Source organism: Sorex fumeus, unplaced genomic scaffold, assembly GCF_029834395.1.
Source record: "Sorex fumeus unplaced genomic scaffold, SorFum_2.1 ptg000001l, whole genome shotgun sequence".
Taxonomy (NCBI): domain Eukaryota; kingdom Metazoa; phylum Chordata; class Mammalia; order Eulipotyphla; family Soricidae; genus Sorex; species Sorex fumeus.
Genome location: NW_026606058.1, coordinates 4,491,755 through 4,513,495, shown reverse-complemented (window position 1 = coordinate 4,513,495; position 21,741 = coordinate 4,491,755). Strand labels below are relative to the sequence as shown.

The following is a 21,741-nucleotide window of genomic DNA, read 5'->3' as shown; positions in this document are numbered from 1 at the left end:
CGAAGCAATTTATTTTGTATTGTGTGTTCTGAATCAACTGCTGAAAATGCTTCACAAAAGTTTCCTTAGAGGAAAGTGTGTGAAGATTGTTCTATTTCCCCCAGGGACCATTGATTGTTCTATTTGCCCTAGGGACCATTAAGCCCTTAAATAAGAGATTATTGACATGTTGTTAATGGTTGAGCTGTGTGTGTGTGTTTGTGTGGGTGTGTGTGTGTGTGTGTGTTTGGGTGTCTATGATACACACTCCTGTAAAAATATATTTTCCTCTATGATTCGTAGCCTTCTACCTTAAACCCCATCAACTGTGGTTTGCTGCTCTTGGAATATTAGTGGTGTGAGGTATGTCAAGTTCCTAGAATAGTCTGTAGGTTTGCCCATTTGAAATACGTAATCAGTATGAGATTTGTGCACTGATCTTGACTAATTTCTCCCTTCTAGTTTACCTGTTTACGAATGTCCAGAATTGATCAGATAGCTAAAATGTATGGTAATAGCCCTGACAGAATATACTTAGCACAGAGCCTTCAAGACATAGCCTTGTGTGGTGCCTTCCCTTACTCATTAAGATCGTGATGTAGTGCTCTTTTTGTTTTTTTTTTATTTTTATTTTTTTTAACTTTTTTATTTTTGGGGTTATACCCAGCGATGCTCAGGGGTTATTCCTGGTTCTGCATTCAGAAATTACTTCTGGCAGTGCTGGGAGGACCATATGAGGTGTGGGGGCTCGAACTCGGGTCAGCCGCATATAAGGCAAACGCCCTAGCCTCTGTACTAGAGCTCCAGGCCCAGTTCTGTTTTTAGACTTCATAAAAATCAATTAGAAAGATTGGCGTAGTAAATCTATTTGTTTTGTTTGGATGTAGGACCATTATCTTTCCTTATGAAAAGGAAGACGACTCAGAAGTTTGCTATTGAAAAGACCGTGTCAGATGCATTTCAGAAACTGCTCATTGTGGTTTAGGTAAGACTTTGTTGGTTATCTTTGAAGTACTGCAGCTTTCTTACTTGACGAGCAAGTAAATTGATTTTGAGAAGTCAATTATATTGAAAATAATGGAAATATAAGTACTTCCTATTCCTTTGTTTTTTAGATGCTTTACAGAGTAGTCTCAAATTTGTCCTTTGTGGAATCTGTGAAAAATAATTACAGCAAATATTACTCCCAATGTATAAACGTAGAATAGTTTAGACTGTGGAGAGAGTATTTGATCCAATTCCTCTTTCTCAATTGTTTGTCAGTAAAGCAGAAGAGTATAGTGGCTGTAAACTCCAGACTCCTCTGTTTAAGTACTAGCTCTGTCCTCCATTTTTTTTCTTTTTTCTTTTCTTGGTTTTTGGGCCGCACCTGCTGATGCTTAGGGCTTCCTCCTGGCGATGTGCTCAGGAACCACTTCTAGTAGGACTCGGGGAACCACATGGGGTGCCAGGGACTGAACCTGTGTTGTCTGCATGCAGAGCAAATGTTCGACCCATTGTAATAGTACTCTGGCCCTCTGCCTCTTTAGAAAATGCAACAGTGGGTCTCTAGACAGATATGTGAAGGTATTTCTAAGCCGCAATTGTCTTTTCTTTCATTTGCGTTTTGGGTCACACCCAGGGATGCTGAGGGGTTACTCCTGCCTCTGCACTCAGAAATTATCCTTGTCGGAGCTCGGGGTCCACATGGGATGCTGGCAATCGAACCCAGGTCAGCCGTGTGCAAGGCAAACACCCTCCCTGCTGTGCTATTGCTCCAGTCCCTTTTTTAATTTAGCTTACCTTATATTGTAAAAGTAAATACTTAACACTTACCTAGAACTGCACTCATTTGCGGAATATAAAGTAACAGAATGGGATGACTAACACCCAAGGATAGTAGAGATAGGGACCAGGAGGATTGCTCCACGACTTGGAAGCCAGCCTCACATGCTGGGGGAAAAGGCAGCTCAGATAGAGAAGGGACCACCAAGTAAGGGATGCTTGGAGGGCCCATTCGGAATAAGAGATGTGTGCTGCAGGTAGACTACAGGCGGAACATGATGGCCACTTAATGCCTATATTGCAAACCACAACCCCCAAAGGAAGAGAGAGGTTGAAAGGGAATAGGCCTGCCATGGGGGGTGGGGGGTGGGGGGTGGGTGGAATGAGGGAGTCGTGGGAGGGATACTGGGAACACTGGTGGTGGAGAATGGGCACTGGTGGAGGGATGGGTACTCAATCATTGTATGACCGAAACATAAGCACGAACGTTTGTAAGTCTGTAACTCTATCTCACAGTCATTCATTAAAAAGAGAAAGAAAGAAAGGGGCTGGAGCAATAGCACCTTGGGTGGGGTGTTTGCCTTGCATGCAGCTGACCTGAGTTCGATTCCCAGTATCCCATATGGTCACCTAGCACCGCCAGGAGTGGTTCCTAAGCGCAGAGCCAGGAGAAAATCCTGAGCATTGTTGGGTGTGACCCACAAAAACAAAAAAATAAGAAAAAGAAACATTACATAATAAAAATAAAATAAATAAATGTTTAAAGAGACTTACCTAGAATTTAGTAAAGGACGAAATATTCTAATTATTGCTACTATTTTCCTACTGAAGAGGAAAATTAACTGGAATCAGTTCGTGGTTGGTTTTCAGCACTGACATATTGAGAGTTTGTGATTCGATGTAACAACCAACTATTTGTTGTGAACCTTCACAGTGATTCTGCTGCGGCCAGGAAGATAGCTAAGAGGCCTAGTGCACATGCTATGCATGTGGAAGGCCAGGTTTGGATTCCTGGCACAACATTAGCGTCCAGGAGCAGCCCCCAAGTACTTTGGTCAGGAGAAGACTTAACACTGCTGGGTGTGGCCCCCAACAAAAACAAATAGTGGTCATACTATTTAAGATTTTTAAATGTTCTCCTCTTATGGAATTTTCTAGTGCTATGGATATTTCCGGCTGTGCCCAAAGGAAAGTGAATAATCTGTAGAGAGTCCACAAACAGAATTGCTTTCCTTGCTTTATAGCCCTGCAGTCTTAGAGAAAGGAATTTTCAGTTGTCAGAGACCTTATTTATTACACGAGTAGCTCCTGGGTTGACTTCAGCCTTGCAGTCTGGGCAATTTTCTAGCAAAAGAGACTTCTGTGGTCATCTGGTAAAATTTCTATCAACTATAATAACTTTTGAGAACCAGTGGGGGTTTTGAAGATGGTACCAGAGCCTTGCATATCCCTGGCATGGCATATGGTCCCCTCTAGTACCATCAGGGAGCACAGAGCCAGGAACAGTCCCTGAGTACCAGAGGGTAGGATCTGCAAACCCCAAATAAAAAGAAATGAAAGAAGCAGTGGGTTGGAGAGATAGCTCAACAGGCTGAGCACATTCTTGGCATGCAGGAAGCAGGTTTCAGTTCCAGCTCAGCACTGCATTGCCAGGAATGACTCCAAGTACTAAGTGGGTATAATCCCTGAGCACCTTTGAGAATGGCCTCAGAACAGAGAAGCAAAAGGAACCAAACTTAATGTCTGCATTGACAAGGAAAATGCTCTTATTTTATGCTTTAGAAATAAAATTATTGGACGTATAAAGGAAGTACACACCCACTATCACTGTGCACTACCTTTATAGAAAGAACATTTTAGCCAATAAGTTTGAATTGATCCTTGTTAACTTTATTTCAGAAAGTGGTAAAGTAGCTGTGGAATATCGGCCTTTTGAGGAGCTCACTGATGCCAGAACCGAAGGACTACATGATTTAATTCAAGTATGTGAAGAGAAAAACTCAAGGATGACATATACAGGATGTCTGTAATTCAAAATAATGAGCAGATTTTAGAAATTTTGAGCATGTGTAGGCAATTCTAGCACCCCCAGAAAAATATGAAACTCTCAAACTTTATTTGAGGGAATTTCTGAATTTTCCCTGAAGTCCTAGCCATTGGTTCTAAAGCCTTCTTTGAAATGTGGAGAGTTCTGAGTGCCCTCTGAGTTCTGTCAGAGAAATACCTTTTTGAACTCCTCTTAAACAGGATCTAGGGATTTGGGGCCTTAAGTACAATTATGTTACAGCATTCGAAAAGTTATCATTTTTTTCAAGTATGATTTCATACCTAGAGCTTAGCATCTCATATATATCTTGTATGAAATATTTTATGAAAGAACCTTTCTGTTCAACAGTTGCACAGTATTCCACATTAGGAATTAACTTGTTAATTTCCAGGAGAACATATGAATACACTATGTGTGTATTCGGGGGATGGTGGGGGGCGGCAAAATGTGTTTAATATCATTGGGAATAAATTTGGAGTTGGATATATGTAATTAACATGGCTCAAAGTCAGAAAATTTGTTTCCAAAGTTAGGGAGTTAGGGGAAGATAAAGAGAGAAAAGGTGATTCTGTTCCTCTTGTTGAAAATCTGTTTTTTTCCTTTGTAAAATAAATTTTATTTGTGGGTAAGGTAGCGGGATTCACACTTGGTAGCGCTCAGGAATTACCCAGCCTGGCTCTTTGTTATAATCACTTGTCGAAGTGCTCGAGGGACCAGGTGATGGTAGGGATCAAATTCAAATCTTTCTTGTGCAAAGCATGTGCTCAATCTCTTGAACTATTGATCTAGTCCTGCAAAGAACTTTTTTAAATAGTTTAAATCAAACCCACCAAGAAAACTTCCAACACCTACAATTGGGTCTTAAAGACTTAGCTTAGGAGCCTGAGACATAGTTCATCAGGCTGGAGCATGGACTGTGATGAGGGAGACCTGGGTTTGATACCTGCCACTGCATGGCCTCCTGAGCACTGTCAGGTACAGCGTCAAACACCTCCAGGTGTGGCCCCCAAAGAGACAACAATGTCCACCTTACTAAGAAAGGTGAGAAGACATTTCGTACTAATGCCAAAGAATTCAGAAAACGAACATCCATCCCTAAATGAGGCTACTCTTGGAACCAACTCCATTCGGGGCTCTCTACTCAACTAGAGAGCGGGAAGAAGCCCCTTCTCATGGAATTTATATTCTGGAAGTGTGAGATAATAAAAACTGATATGGATGAGAAGAAGGACTGTGAAGCAAGTAAAATGGGTGCTAGTTACAGTATTGCAAGAAAGCCTTTTCACTTTCTGACGTGAACATCCTAAGTGTTCCCTCCGAGTGCTAGAAGGGCAGCCCTCTAGAAAGGAGCTTGCTCCTTTTTCTCCATGAATTTATGTTGAGTTCCATGCAAGAAAGGGGGATTTCCCCCCAGGCTGGTGTAAAGGAGTGCATATGGCTGTTCATTCCGTTCAAGAATGGTCTCCCAGAATCAACTGTTTCTGGCCCCAGAGCCCTGCTTCAGAAAATTTTGGGTCCCTGATTCCATGCTATCCCCTGTCTAGGAGAGTGATAAATAATCAGAGAGACTAAGAGCTTAAAGGAAATGACAACATTTGTGAACCCCCACCCACCCGAAGTAGTGCTCCTCTTGCAGGTCAACTGCCTTTCTTGGAAGCAGGATGGCCAAGGGGAGGACGAATGTCTCTTGGATTTCAGTAGTGAGGAGGAAGCACCAAGACCACCACAGCTGGATTAGTGCTGTTGAATTCACCAGTGTTCCCTGTCTGGGGACAAGCTGCTCCTCCCCCACCCTTGGGGCTCCGCCCAAACGAGTGGGCAGTCCCAGTCCTGTTGGGTGGCAAGAGTGGGAGGGGAGGCAAGGGGGGTGGGGTAGAGGACCTGATTGGATGTGTTTGGTGCCTTGGGGGAAAAAGGAAAGCCTGGGTCCTGCTGGCTTTGAGGAGCCTGCTTTGCCCAGATCCAATAAAGGCGCTTAAAGGCTCATAAAGGTGGTGAGGGGTGGGTTCTGCGGTTGCCAAGGGCCTGTGGTTGCCAAGGGCGTGGTTGATAAGGGCATGCACGGGCAGCGCCCAGCTGCCTTAATCCTCAGGCTCAGGACACTTCCTTAGCGATGGATGTGGCAATAAAAATACTAACAATTCTTTTCTCTACCCATATACAGGGCGCTCCTCTCCGGGGGAGAGTCCTACCCCCAGTCCCCCTGGCCCCCAGCCCCCCAGGCCCCCCCAATCCCTGGCTTTCACCTTCCCCTGATCCTGCCGCTGAATCACCCCCTACCCTTCGGCCCCAGATTTCCAAACTTCTCAAGTATATTCTTTCCCCCGAAAACCGGGGGAAGGATCCAGTTCACCGTGGCCATCCTGCTGAAGGTATTGTAACTCCCAGGAAATCTATGAGACCTCGTCGTCTACCACCACCGACGCAGGAGGATTACTTAGATTCCTCTAGGTCTCACCAGTTTTTTATTCCACACCTTGGTTTCACTGACAAACCGGCAGCACATCGGAGGCTCGCAGGTGGAACTATTTCCGAACTTCTCACTTATCTTCTTTCCCCTGAGAACCGGGGGAAGGATCCAGTTCACCGTGACCATCCTGCTGAAGGTATTGTAACTCCCAGGAAATCTATGAGACCTCGTCGTCTACCACCACCGACGAGTATGGATATGGATATCTTTTATCCTGAGGGGAGTCAACCTTTGGTGGGAGATTCAGAGAAACATCCACAGATCCGTCACAAGGCTGGATCCTTTTCACCCCAGCCTCAGCATCCAGAAACCTTTGAAGAGATAGAACAGCTTCCCTTTAAGACCCTGGAAGCTGAACTTTCAGCAAGCACACAACAGAGCCCAGCTGCACTTCTAGGATCTCCCGAGGAATCAAAACCTCTGGTAGTTCCAGACTCAGATTTGCTGTCAAGTACCCCTGAAAAGGGTGATACTGCTTCAGTCCTGCCAGAAACCCTAGTTCAGCCTACATTGGCTTCCGAGGAGAGAGGATCTTCAGTGCCTCAGGAGGTGGAAGCTCAGCCTTTAGAGTCAGGACTGGAACTTGGAGCGCGTGATCAGGAAAACAGAGTGTCACCGATACCAAAGGAAGTCCATCTTTCAAATACAGCTACTGTCACCATCAAACCTGCCTATCTGCAGATTCCCGGAACTCCAAGGGTCCCCAGTGAGGGGGAAACATCAACCCAGCCAGAAGCCCTAAATATCACTCGCACTGCAGAACGCCTTAGGGAAAAGAAACAATCTCTAGCCCAAGAGGAGGCCCAGTTTGCGGTACTAGAGAGCCCTGACAGTGGCTCTGCCATACGGCAGGAGACAGTGCCTCAAGCTCCAGGCATCCCTGAGGTGACTGAATCTTCAGTCCAGCAGAATCCCCTAGCTCAGCCTCCTGAATCCCCTATGGAGTTTGAAGCTCAACCATTTCTGCATTCTGAAGAAAATGTTCCACCTCCAAGTCAGAATGAAGCTCTAAGCTTCAATTTACCCCAGGTCACTGCTAAACCTATGGGTGTGACATTTCCTTTATATACAGAGTTCAATAATGAGGTCAGACCATCAGACCATCCTGAACATGTGTCATCACCAAGTAAGAATGAAGCTCAGCTCTTAAATGTTCCCAGTGTGAGGGGAAAACTTGTGGGTATGACAATTAACATGTTTCCAGAGGTCAGTAATGAGGTTCGACCTGCTCCAGAGCAGCACGAGGTCTCAGCTCAGCCTCCAAGTGAAGTTGACCTTTCAAACTTGCCCCACGTCACTGTAAAACCTGTGATGGTGACAATTTCCATAGCTCCAGAGGTCATTAATGGGGTTCAGTCCTCAGTCCAGAAGGAATCACAGACTCCAGCTTCAGAGCTCTCTTTACCCAAATCTTCTTTAGCCCACCAGCAGGTCCAAGGTGAAGGTCCACAGCTCTCTGAGACGATGGACTCTCCATCAGTCCTGCAGGAGTCCCAGGATAAAATGCTAGGGTCCCCTGAGGTGACTCCATCTTCATCATATGAAACCACTGACCTCACGAAGGTGGGAAAATCGTCCGTCTTCCAGGAGGCACAGACTCAAGGTCCAGAGCACCCTGGGAAAAGCTTTTCTACTAAGGAGCAAGAATCTTCCCAGCTGATAGAGAACCTTCAAGATTGTGTCACTAAAGCTCAAGGGGATCTACTCCACCTTCTCTCGAGAACTGGACACCTGTCCACTCTCAAAATCTCGAAAATATATAGGTTGCTATCTAAGAGTACAAAGAGGTATCATACTCATCATAAGAAACCTAACAGTAACAAGTCTGAAACCACTAAAACTGTTTTATCTTCTGCAACCCAGGAGGACGTCGTCCCTAAGATTCCTGAGCATCTTGAGGTAGTCATTTCTTCAACTCAGCCAGGCACCTCTTCTAAGCGTCCAGACTCTATAGCGTGGAGTTCTGAAGCTTTCCGAATTCAGACTCTGGAGAATCAGAAGGTGACAGTTTCACCAGGTCCCCATCATGTGAACACTCGTTCACTCTCAGCTGACATTTCAGCTCCACCCAGTGTGGGGGTTTTGAAGACAATACCTTCTCCAACCACAAAGAAGAACAAGGTTCAACATTTTCATCAGAATCGGCCTTCTACAAATCAATATTTGACTGTAACTCCAGAACACACGGTGAAGACTAAACCCTCGACAACCCTGACAAGTACCAGTGCTACAGAACAGTCAAATATGACACTTATCACACCGTCTCGGAGTCCTTGTTCAAACCTGAGTGGAGTCACATTTCCACCTAAAAACAAGGACGTTACTGTAACTAAAGGCAGTTCAGTTATATCTCCCACCATGCAAGAGACTTCAGCTCAGTCTTCAAAGGCCTCCAAGAAAGCTGAGGTGAGAGTTATAACAAGTACCACTCTGACCACCCCCAGACAGGGAAGGCCTTCAGAACAGCGTCAGCATCAGCAGAGAGATCTTGGTAAATACACATCTGTACCTTTGTGCTTAGCTCCAGAACCAGAAACATCAGAAACAGCTCATTCTTCTCCGACTCAGTCTTCAACTGTGCCTTCTGTACGATGTAGTTCAGAAAAGGCAAATGCTGCTCCGACAACCCCCAGTGAGGAAATGCCTTCAGAACAGCCTCAGCATCAGCAGACAGATCTTGGGGAACTCACATCTCCACCTTTGTACGCTACTCCACAACCAGAAACATTGACGACACGTCATTCTTGTCTGATTCACTCTTCTGCCCAGCCTGCTGTACGACATGCTTCAGAAAAGGCACACGTAGATTTCCCTGAGCAACTGGAACAGAATGTCTCCATGACCTTTAACATATGTGAGCTCTGTACCTGCACAGATAAGACCCTCTCCTGCTCCGGTCTCAGTCCAGAGAAGAGGCTCCATAGAGTGCCTGTGCCAGGGCCCAACACCAACACCTTCACCGTCCTGTAAGAATCCCCTTTCCTCTGTTCTCTGCATTCTGCCTATTGACATAGCAAGCCTTTTCTTCAATGTCTCCCTGTGTCTGCCTCATCCCCCCCAGCCCACGTTAAATGATTTCCGCTTTTTATCTTGTGTTAGTCAAAAGATATCCTCATTCTCCTTATCTGTTGCTGCTGCTTCTCTAGTCTTTTGGTTATAATTGTCCGCACCCTCTTTCCTTCTCTGTTTTTATCTCACCATCAACTTATCCTTCATTTAATTCCTTAACCTTTGTTTCCTTTGTGCTACAGCCTTTTTTTAAAAAAAAATAGTTTGTCCTCCTTATCTTTTATTGCTGGTGCTACAATCTTGTGCTTATGGACATGAATTCTGGAGCCAGATTGCCCGAGTTTGCATTTGTTAGCTTTGTTACCTTGGACAAGTTATTTAGCTCTGTGACTCAGTTCCCTTTTCTTGAGGTGGGGGTAATGGTAAGTTATCACCTCCTAATATTGTTGTGATACTTGTTGATTTTGATACTTATGAAGTTAGTACCTTGAAACAAGTTTAACATGAATCCCTATAGAGATGAGGCCAAGGTGGTGGAGAAGGGTTGACTGTGAGATCTAACCAGCTCCAATTGCAACAAAAGTAATACTATGAAATCTATGTAAATACTTTGGGCCAGAGTGATAGTACAGTAGGTAGGGCATTTGCCTTGCACGTGTTCCACCTAGTTCTGATCCCCGGCATCCCATATGGTCCCCTGAGCACCACTATCAGTGATTCCTGAGTGCAGAGCCTGGAGTCACACCTGAGTATTGCCGGGTGTGGCCTCCCCGTGAAACTATATACTTATATCGGGCAACTAGCATACACATGAATGCTGTCTGTATTCATTAATCTCTCATTTCAGAATTACAGTTGTTTACATCGACTTTCCATATAAAGCACCCATTTCCCTCAACCTAGCCACAACAATATGTCATCGGCTCTTAAACATGATGGTATTGGGGAGAAAGGGAATACACAAAAAGGAAAGGCAGCGTGTCACCAAGCACCAACAGAGGCACAGAAATGTACAGAATCTTGTCAGTTGTGGAAAGCTGCAGAGAGCTGACACAGAGCAACTTTAGCTGGGAATTAGAGGTTGATTTTTTTGGATCAAAAATTATTTATGTGCTGGGCATATAAAAAGCTGTGCACGTTTGGTATGATTTTTGTGTTTGGAGATATGTAATATGCTTGTAATATGAAACAGTTATGAATCTGTGCCTCCTTAAACATATCCCTCAACTTGTGGCTTAGACATCATAAAGCATCCAGAAGTCTTGAGTGGAAATGTTCACTAGGTGGATGGGATAGGTTTCTGTTTCAACATTTTCACCCTGAAAACTGTGTATGTAAACTGATTAGGTTTATATTTGGATTATGTACACATTTGCAGCTTATATACACATGTTGCTGAGGGAAGTTGACAAAACTAGATTCAAAGTGATCCACAGAGTTAGTGTTTAAAACTGAACTCAGGGAGCCAGAGTCCTAGGACAGTGGGTAGGGCTCTTGCCTTGCATGTGGCCAACCCAGGTTCAATCCCGGACACCTCATAGGGTCCCCCTCCATCACTGCCAGCCAGCAGTTCAATTAAAAATTATTGACCCTGAGCGCAGAGCCAGGGGCAAGTCCTGAGCACCATCCCCCCCTCCACCAACTTCATGCGTCTATACACGTGTAAATTCATGAACATATTCTCTTTGTTACAATAGGTCAGTAAAGTAAACAGGATAAGGCGCAAAAATCCCACTTTCCCACTCTACCAGCTATATGACTGCCGCATGGTAACTTCTGTTACCATCTTGGGTTTCCTTCTACTCTCTTTCCTGTGCATTCCTCCCCACCCCCAATGAAGGTAATTCTTTGTGATTTGTTCTTTTCCTGAGGCACGTTGAATATATCTCTCCTCACTAGTCCCCCCTCATTTTCTAATTTCCCTAGTCTCTATCTAGAAATTTCTACTATCTTGAAATTTCAACAGAGAGCATTGACTTAAACCTTTGGTGTTTCCTGGCAATGTTTTAAAATATTTATTTGCTGATAATTTTGTTCATTTTTCTGTATATGATAATTATGAAATTATAATTTTCTCCTTTAATTTGCAGTAGGAGTTACAATAGGTGTGAGTTTGGAAAAATGGCTTACAGGCTAATTAGCTGGCAGTATTTATCTACTCCAGGAATTAGGAAGTTCAGATTGTGAGATATTTCATTGTTTGACCAGTCATCCCACGTCATGTTTTTAGTTGGGCAAAATGGGAAACTCATAGCTATGGAGATGAGCTGGAGTATTCTGTGTTTCTATGATTCTTTTACTTTCCTGTTCATTCTTTTCCTACCTGTTCAAGTCTGTGAACTGTGTTTCTTCACAGAGATTTCCAAGGAAACTCTATTTCTTCCATTGATGGAAATACATGGAAGACATACCCTTGGGTTGAGAAACTGTGAGTATATTCTCTCCAAATATGAATATTAAAAAATAATTGCACCATAAAATCCTCCTTAGTATACAATTTAAAAATCAATACCACATAGAAGGTATTTCACACTCATGTCCCAAAACAACCTCTATTAGTTATAATAGTTTACTTCTTTAAAAAATTTTGGTTTACCAAGCTCTTACGTTAAAAGTCTTTTTGTTTTCCATTCCATAACTGGTAGAGTTAATTGTATACACACATGCACATATACATATAAATATATATTTTGGTGATGTAGATGGTTTTATTGAACTTATTTTAGAAAGATGTGAGAGGAGAACAAGAGAAGTTCTAGAGAGAGCACACAGAGATGAGCAAACTGGAAATGTGTTCACAGGAGAACATGGGCTTGAGTAGCAAGCCAACATGATTACTTTATTTATTTATTTATTTATTTATTTATTTATTTATTTATGTAGAAGTACTATTTATTTAGCCACTGATTAGCTGATTGAATTGTGCATGAACTCCACCTTACTTTTTTTTTCATTTTTTATAATTTTATTTATTGAATCACCATGAGAGCAGTTACAAAGCTTTGGGGTCTAAGTCTCGGTCATACAATGAAACACCCATATCTTCACCAGTGCCCATTCTCCATCACCAAAAACCCCAGTATACCCCATCCCACACCCTCCCCCTACCTGTGGGGCAGATGATTTCCACATTACTCTCTCTCTACTTTGATCACATTCAATATTTTGACACCAGACCCACCATTATTATTTGAGATTTTACCCCAAGACTCAGATCTGCTGAAAAGGCAACAGTAGACAATTTGTGTTCTATTGCTGGTTATGAATAACATATGATGTTGCGTGGCTGTAGTAGGGTCATGTGATTTTGAAATTCTGAAATTTTAACACTTTTAAATCTGGAGGGATTTCCACCAAAAGCCACCGGATTTCGAGATTTGCTCCTGAGTCTCTGGGATCATGGCCGTTGAGCAGATTGATCAGGAGCCAGAGAGGCTGTTCTTGGGCGATGACTTGGGGTCTCATTGGAACAGGGAGACTAGGACCGGCTCCACCCCCATCCTGTGAGGCCCAACAAGTTTCGTCACTGCGGGCCCAGACCTGACTGTCTAATGGCCTCTGGAGGATGATGGCCTCCAAGCCGCCAAGGGGGAGCAGGCGGAGGGACAACACCCTTTCCCCCCTGGGGTGGCCCGGCGACAGTAACCTACTGCGGAGTCTGGACGCATTTCTGCCAAAAGCCACTGTGTTTCCAGATTTGTTTCTGAGTCTCTGGGATCAAGGCTGTTAAGCAGCTTGATGAGGAGCCAGAGAGGCCGTTCGTGGGCGATGACTTGGGGTCTCGTTGGGGTGGGGAGGACAGGACCGGCTCCACCCCCATCCCGTGAGGCCCTGCGTGTCTCGTCACTGCAGGCCCAAACCTGACTGTCCAGTGGTCTCTGAAGGATGGTGGCCACTGGGCCGCCGGGGGGAACAGGTCAAGGCACGAAACCTATTCCCACCTGGGTTGGCCCAGCACCGGTAACCTACTGCAAGGACCGGACGCATTTCTGTCAAAAGCTGCTGGGTTTCGAGATTTGCTTCTGAGTCTCTGGGATCATGGCCATTAAGCAGTTCTTTCAGGAACCAGAGAGGCCGTGCCTCCAATTATATAGCTGAGCCGGAGGTGGTTTGTGGGGGTGTTTCCCACATACCTAACTTTTGGCCATTTACTTTCTTGGTAAACTTTGCCCGAAGTTTTTGGGGTCTGGCCAAAGGCACAGCAGCAATTTTGGGGTATCTGGAAGTCTGAAGGCGCCATCAGGTTGCTGATGCACTCGACTCACAGGTACATGATTACATTCTTCATTAAAAATTTTTAAATGATCCATAATGCGAAAGTAAATCTTCTGATTTGTTTTTTCTATAAATATAACAGCTACCACTTGATACTTTCACTTCATTTTGCTTTAGACTTCTTTCCTTTATGGTGCATAGAGGTTTACCCCATCTATTTAAAAAAGTGTATTGAAAGATGCTTTGATTTTTTTTTTTTTTTTGGTCACATGTATTACCGCAGCACAGGGCCTTGTGAATATGGGCAGATAGGCCTGTTAAGTAGATATTTAGAGATGGATTTGTTGGGCTGAAGAGTATATAGTTATAAAAATTTAATTGACCTCAAAATCGTTGTGCCAGTTCATGAAAGTATTGTTTCTCCATGCCCATCCACCTCTGGGCATTCTTTATTTGGGGGCTGCCCTGATGAATCAATAAAAGGGATCCCATCCATATTTTAATTTTATGGTTAGTACCCTCCCGTTGATCGTCGATTTGCTCGAGCGGGCCCAGTAACGTCTCCATTGGAGACTTTGTTGTTACTGTGTCTGGCATATCGAATACTCTCGGTAGCTTGCCGGGCTCTCCGAGAGGGGCGGAGGAATCGAACTCGGGTTGGCCATGTTGGCCGCGTGTAAGGCGAACGCCCTACCCGCTGTGCTATCGCTCCAGCCAAGTACAACGGGTAGGGCATTTGCCTTGCATGGGGCCAACCTGGTCAACCCGAGTTTGATTCCTCCGCCCCTCTCGGAGAGCCCGGCAAGCTGCCGAGAGTATCTCGCCTGCCCGGCAGAGCCTGGCAAGCTACCCATGATGTATTCGATATGCCAAACACAGTAACAACAAGTCTCACATGATGGAGACGTTACTGGGCCCGCTCGAGCAAATGGTTAGTACAACAGGTAGGGCCTTTGCCTTGCATGGGGCCAACCTGGTCAACCGAGTTTGATTCCTCCGCCCCTCTCAGAGAGCCTGGCAAGCTACGGTGAGTATCTCGCCCACACGGCAAAACCTTGCAAGCTACCCGTGATGTATTCAGTATGCCAAACACAGTAACAAATTTCACAATGTTACTGGTCCTGCTCGAGCAAATCGATGAACAGTGGGAGGACAGTGACAGTGCTATTAAATAACACATATTGACATACCTAATAGCCACCTGTATGTCTAACAACTAACTTCAAATTTGTGATGAAGAACCAAAAGATTGAGATGTCTCTAACAAATGCGATGTGAAAAATATCTGTGGTTTGTATTAGAGGCCAAATGAACAATTTGCTAATCTGTCATTGTCAGTTGACATTCCTAATATGAGAAATGACCATTTTAGGGCCAGAGCGGTAGTACTGTGGGTAGGGTTTTTGCTTTGCATATGGCCTCCAGGATTCAATTCCCAGCACCCCATAGGGCCCTCCAGCCCTGCCAGGAGTGATCCCTGAGCACAGAGCCAGGAATAAGCCATGAGCACAGCCAGGCGTGATCTAAAACCAAAACCAAAGGCTGTTTCAGTGCGTTGGAAATAATTGTATTTTCATCCAGGCTATGAGCCTCAGACCTAGAGAGAAAGTCTACAAATGGAAATCGCTTGCATACTTTTCTAAACATTAAAAAAAGTAGAATTTTTTTTAAATAATTTTGCTCTGGTGCCACACAGTGGTGTGCAGGGGTTATCCTTAGTTCTGAAAGGTGAAATTTTTCTAAACAAAAGGGGACATTGGAGCAGGGAATCTAAACCATAATTGGCAGCAATTATTGGTTTCCAACATGGGAGTCCTCAACAGACTATACAAACTTTCCAGTTCTGGGGCCTGGGCTGGGGGCAAACCGTGTGGAGACTCCCTTTTACATTTGATCCTTATAAGGTAAAGGAGGGAAGAGAAGCCGAATTTCAAGTCTTTGTTTGAAAATCTTGGATAGCTTTCCTGCCCTCTGGTCCTGCCTTCCAAGGCAACCCAATTCCATGGACCAGTATCAAATTCTCTGCCTCTGGAAAGGCTTTAAGCTTTGCAGACTGCTGACCTGAGTTTGAGCACCCCATATGGTCCCTTGAGCACCACCAGGAATGATCCCTGAGCGAAGAGCCAGGAGTAACCACTGAGCACTTCTGGGTGTGGCCCCACAACAAAACAAAGCACCGAAGAAACCCCCCAAATAATGTTCGTTCAAGTCAGGGGTGTGTGTCAGAGGAGGGTGTGATTGGTAGGGGCACGCTTGGGGCCTCTGGGAAGCTGGGTTCCTTGTCAGGAACGTGTCTTGGGGCCTTCGCTTTATTGGCCTGCTCTTTTTTGTTGGGGGGGGGGGGGGTGCACAGCTACTGGTTATGGGCTGACTCCTGGCAGACGTGGGGGATCTATGGGGTGCCGGGTCCGACCCAGGTAAGCCACGTGCAAGGCAAAAACCCTCCCCACTGTACTATTGCTCTGGGCCCAAATGTCATGTGCACTTTGTGCACGTTTTCCTTCCCAGAACAAAACAACTTAATGGTGTTAAGTTTCTTAGGGCTTCCTTTCCAGACTTAATTTCATTCTTCAGGGGGGACTCAGAGTAATGTTTGGGAAGAGAGCAGGGAGTGGCAGCCCTGTGTTTCTGGTGTCACACAGAATTTGGATCTGACAGATTTTGTGACCTAGAGAATATGCTTTATATAGGTTACTTGGTGAGAAGAGTCAATAGCTGTGTTCGTGTTCATGATGCATCTAGGTGAGGACAAAATAAAGAGTTTAAACAGAGGCCACTATCCCTAAGTTAAATAAGAATTGGGATATTTAGATAGCACCATTATTATGTGTAAGAATAGTCCTGTGCACAGCTGCACACGCTAGGGGAAAAGGCAGCTCAGCTAGAGAAGGGAGCACCAAATAAAGGGCGTCGGGTGGTTCTTCTCAGGATGGGAAATGCATGATGAGAGTAGACTATAGACCGAACAAGATTGCCACTCAATGTCTCTTTTGCAAACCACAGCACTCAAAAGGAGAGAGATAAGAAAAGGGATGCCCTGCCACAGAGGTAGGGTGGGATGGGAGGATGGGGGGTGGGAGGGATACTGGGACTGGTTGTGGTGGAGAATGGGCACTGGTGGAGGGATGGGTATTCAATCATTGTATAACTGAAACCCAAGCACAGAAATTTGTAAGTCTACAGCTGTACCTCATGGTGTTTCACTAATAAAAATTTAAGAAAAAAAATAGTCCTATGTAATAAATAGTCATAGTTATTTTGCATTTTAGACCAGAAATAATTTTTCCATTTTTCAGAATACTCAGTGACAATTCTTTGGCAGAATTACGTAAGGATTCATTTGAAGCCCTTCCAAACCTCAAGTACTTGTAAGTTAATCATTTATTTATGAATTTTTAGCTCTGTTTTTAAAACAAGGGGGTGTGCAAGTTAATCTTCATCCTTTTTTCCAGCAATAAAATTTTGTAGTTTTGTAAGTATGGCATTAAAAACCTCTCATGTCATTTCTGACACTAAATTACATTTGCATATATATATATATGATGTCGGTGGGCCCCACGGATGACTTATGTGAAGCGGGGTCTCGCAGAAAGGAATTTCAGGAGTAGACAAGCAGTGAGTGAAGTTAATGGATTTTATTTGTAGGATTTTTAGGTGCGGAGGGGGAGAGAGAGAGAGAGAAAGCGAGAGAGAGAGTAAAGTTAGACACGAAAGCATGAAAGTACACATCTGAAGAGGGGAGATGCGGGCCACACATGTGCTCAGACACCACATGTGCTCGGCCACGTGGGCGCAAGCAGCACATGGGCTCAGGCAGCATATGTGCGCCCTTCCTTTGTTCCAGGTGGCCTTTATAGGGTTTCTCCAGCCTGTCCCCACGTGAGGCCTCTTTCCAGGTGAAAGTCCGTTGCTAAGGAGGTTACCAGGGAGGTCCAAAAAGAGGAATTCCGTGGGGAGGCCTATATCCTGAGGGTCTGGTCTTATCAGGCCTTTGTTTTCTGTGTCCACAAGGTGGGTCATTCCTAGAATTCTTCTTCCATGAAACTTTGTTTCATTGCAAAGGGCCTTTCCCTATCTACCTGCCTACATCATATATATATATGGACATATATGAAAAAAAAACTTTAGGCTTACTCTTCAAGCCCATGTTCTCCCTGGATCATGTAATTTGCTTACTTGTCCTCATGTCTCTTTGTCTGCTTTTTCTGCTCTGAGAAGCCGTGTTATCTCATGAACACATTCTTTCTCTTTCCCACCCCCCCACATCTTTCTAAGAAAGTTTCTTTCGATGTAAACTATCTTGCTTCACAAAAGTGTTTTTCAAACTTTACTAATAGATGAAAAGTACTTATATCTGCTCCACCCATAGAAACCTAAGTGCTAATATACCATCTCCTCCGTGTTCATATAGAGTTCCTTTATGGATCAAATCCAATGCATGGTCCAGTTTTACCTGGCCCATTAATTTAAGAATTGTTTTTGTCAGCTGAGGAGATTGCACAAATGATGAGTGTGATGCTTTGCAACAGGAGGCCCGGGTTGGATTTGCAGCAGGACACAGTTCTGGGCTCCCCAGTCCCTGACTCCCAGTAATATCCCTGAAGTAGACCCTGAGCACTACTAAATAAAAACAAAAATCTATGCAAATATGTTCGTTTTTATTTTTTAATATTTATTTATTATTTATTGCTTTTTGGATCACACTCAGCGATACTCAGGGGATACTCCTGGCTCTGCACTCAGGAATTACTCCTGGCAATGCTGGGGGGACCATATGAGATGCTGGGGATCAAACCCGGGTCAGCTGCGTGCAGTGCAAGGCCAACGCCCCACTATCTCTCCTGCCCATGTTTTATTTATTTTTTAATTTTGTGTATGAAGCAAGGTAGTTTTTATTTAAACTTATTTAGAAAGATGTGAGGGAAAGAAAGTAAGAAGTCTGTGTTCGAGAGAGAACACAGGCTCTCCAGAGTGGAAAAAAGCAAGCAAAGAAACAGAAAGAAACAAGTGAGATATTTAGGGCATGAAGAGCAAGCCAGGTGCTTTTATTCAATCCTTCCAAAAGGGTTGTTTTTTCCTGGAATTTTGCATACTAAAACTTCATCTGGGTGTTTTCACAGGAATGCCTTACACTGTTGATATTCTCTTTGTTATCTCATGGATTCTTGTGTAACTTCTTCTCTGAGGGGACCAGCCTTTTCTGGGTGGGGCCTTGGAATTTTGCATCCTGCTGATATCTCAGTTTCTCTTCAAAGAGCTCAGAATTTGTATGTCAAATGATGTGATTGTCGAGCTCTTGGGATGCATGCAAGGCAAAGGCCCCACCAGCTGTACTATTGCTTCAGCCCATGGTTTTATTGATTTTGTTTTTTAATTTTGTGTGTGAAGCAAGATAGCTTTTATTAAAACTTACTTAGAAAGATGTGAGGATTTGTATTTCAAATGATGTGATGGACAAGCTCTTGGGCTACTTTGGGGCTAGAGAATTTCTTCTTTAGTTTTATTCTTCCCCCAAAGAACTTTCCAGGGCCCCTCACCCTGCCAGCTTGCACCAGCAGGAACGGGAAAGCAGTCCCAGCCTCATCACAGGCAACGTGGTTCACCGCCTGTCCCTTGCAGGAAAGAATTTAAAGAGGTGCAACAGTGAAGCAGCATAGATTTATTGAATGTAAGGTGCTTAGGAAGATGTGGGAGGAGAGAAAGGAGGGTGATGTTGGAGAGGGAGCACCAGCTTTTCCAGCGTGAAAGTGAAAAAGCAAAGGAACATAGAGACTAGCAAGTGAGATACATGGGAGAGCACAGCTTGAAGAGCAAAAGAAAACTATGTGTTTGTAAAATCTACATTTGTGTTTTTCTGTAAAAAAAAAAGAAAAATTAAAATATGCTCTGCAAAATCTAGAATATTATTATTTTTAAATTTCTGGCCTTTCTACAAAACTTTTAAAAGCTGGTTTAATAAAAAATTATTTAAAAAATAAAATAAAAATAAACCTGAATTATAAGGAAAATAAAGAACTTGAATGCCATTAGCCCAGAATTTAAAAAAAAATATATTTTTCTCATTGTGATTTGCAATACAACATTCTAACACCCTATGTCAACATATTTTCGAATGATCTATGACTTAAACGAACATTTATATGGGAAATACGAGGCTAATACAGATGGATTCTATAGCAGTAGTATTAAGAGCAGAGGAGGTTATCACGAGGAGAGTTCTGGTGATAAAAATTCCAGTGTAGGAAATGTTGGGCAATTGTCAGACAGACATCTTGGACAGAATCTCGTAAAAAGAGAGCAGGAGAGAGGTAAAACACAGGAAAAACACCTCAGTGCTCTCAGAAGACCAAGAGAAAGAGGAGGGACCTAGACCCAGGTGTTGTAAGCCAGGGCTAGCATGCTGAGCTTCCTCGTGCCCACCTGCGCTGGGGCACTCAGGCCTGTAGCAGATCACTGGGTGGGCCTGTGAAATCCCCCACCACAGTTCCTGCTTCAGTTGATTTGGAGTAGTGAGGCTGGTACTTGAGAACTATTAGGAAGGTTAATACATGACGGTGAGCATTGTATGTTGGAAAAGGAAAGACTGGGCCTTGCTTCTGCACATGGGTGACCCAGGTTTGATCCGTAGCACCATGCAAGATCCCTTGAGCACCCACAGAGTGATCTGTGTGCAGTCAGGAGTAAGCCCTGAGAACTGCCAAGGAAGGAAGGAGACCAAGAAGGGAGGGAGGCAAGAGAAGAAGAGGGATGAGCTAGCAGATAGGTATACCCATCTTGGTCATGTGTGAAAGAACTTAAGTAGAATTCAAAGATACAGAACAGTCACTTGTAGTCAAATCAAAGTTCAGTACTCTGATTTTCTTTGTTCCACCACTGTACAATTAAAGCAGTGAAATTCATGGAATATTCAGAAAATGTAGAACCAAAAATTGAATTTCTATGATCATAGAAAAGTTTAATTCTAAATTAGTTCAAAGTTCTGTCTAAAGGGATTTTCATATTATATGAAAAAGGCTAATTTTTTCTAGGCTAGTTTCTGTTAGCCTAGAAAACAGCTACACAGGAAGGTATATAAACACGAGACTGTTCATTTGAATATTGAAATAACTATATTAAATATAGTAATTTTACATGAAGATAAGAAACTAAACCCCATCTAGAACATAAAATCACCTCATCAATTCTCTGCTCCGAGAAAAGTTTAACTCCAATATTAGAACCAAGTAGTCGTACATTTTATTCATGAAGATGTGTGGTTGAGAAAAAGGAAAGCCAGGTTAGGGATTCTGGAACATTCAGATCTACTCATTCAATATTTATTTTGACTTCTACTAGTTATTCCTAAAATTAGATATTTGTTAGTTAATTGAAGCAATATTTTCCCTTTTCTTTCCCTAGAGATTTATCCTGCAATAAAATACAGTTTATTGAAAGGCGGACATTTGAAGCAGTACCGTATTTGCAATCTGTGTAAGTTCAAAATATGCTTCATTATTTTTGGATTTTTTTTTGTTTTGTTTTTTGGGTAATACCTGGTGATGCACAGGGGTTACTCCTGGCTCATGCACTCAGGAATTACTCCTGGTGGTGCTCAGGGGACCATATGGGATGCTGAGAATCGAACCCGAGTTGGCCACGTGCAAGGCAAACGCCCTACCCGCTGTACTATCACTCCAGCCCCTATTTTTGGAATTTTTGTAACACTTAATTGTCAGCCTCTATTATTCAATTTAATATTATTAGAACATTAAAAGTGGCTACTAGAACTGTACAGCAAATCCTTTTTTGCCTGTAAGTAACGATTACAATGGCCCTCAACCAGGATGATTTTGTACTCATATGACCCTTGATAGTGTCTCCAGATTTTTTATTGTTTTGATTGCCAGATCTGTAATGATGCTGTTGGTATCTAGTAAGCAGAGGCCTCCAGATACACTGCAGAATATCGACAATGTACTGGACAGCGCCCCCCCCCCCCAATTATCCAGCCCCCATGTGGTAGTAGTGCTGAAGTCATGAATCCCTGTCCTAGAGAACTTAATTACTTAAGTATTTGTTAAAATACTTAATACAAAATTTGCTATTTTGCGTCTAATGCCCCCACAGCATCATAAACATCAAAGAATAAACCTTAAGCTTAGGTCGTCCACAGTGATGTTTAGCACATGAAATGTGTTTATGTGAATTAGAAGTTATGCTGGGTGTGACCCAAAAACCAAAAAACAAAAAAATTCGTCCTTCTTCTTCCTTCTTCTTT

At 43.5% G+C, this 21,741-nt stretch overlaps 1 protein-coding gene across 1 annotated transcript in view; it reads left to right on the top strand.

The window, feature by feature from the left end:
- Nucleotides 1-927: 927 nt before the first annotated feature.
- Nucleotides 928-21,741, top strand: part of LOC130034113 (leucine-rich repeat-containing protein 37A3-like) — a 54,640-nt gene continuing 33,826 nt past the window's right edge. The window contains exons 1-6 of the mRNA XM_056125703.1: nucleotides 928-964; nucleotides 3,643-3,725; nucleotides 11,626-11,697; nucleotides 13,446-13,536; nucleotides 16,781-16,852; nucleotides 20,883-20,954. Of these exons, the coding sequence (XP_055981678.1) occupies nucleotides 11,658-11,697; nucleotides 13,446-13,536; nucleotides 16,781-16,852; nucleotides 20,883-20,954 (275 nt within the window). The 5' untranslated portion in view covers nucleotides 928-964; nucleotides 3,643-3,725; nucleotides 11,626-11,657. The remainder of the gene's footprint in view (nucleotides 965-3,642; nucleotides 3,726-11,625; nucleotides 11,698-13,445; nucleotides 13,537-16,780; nucleotides 16,853-20,882; nucleotides 20,955-21,741) is intronic.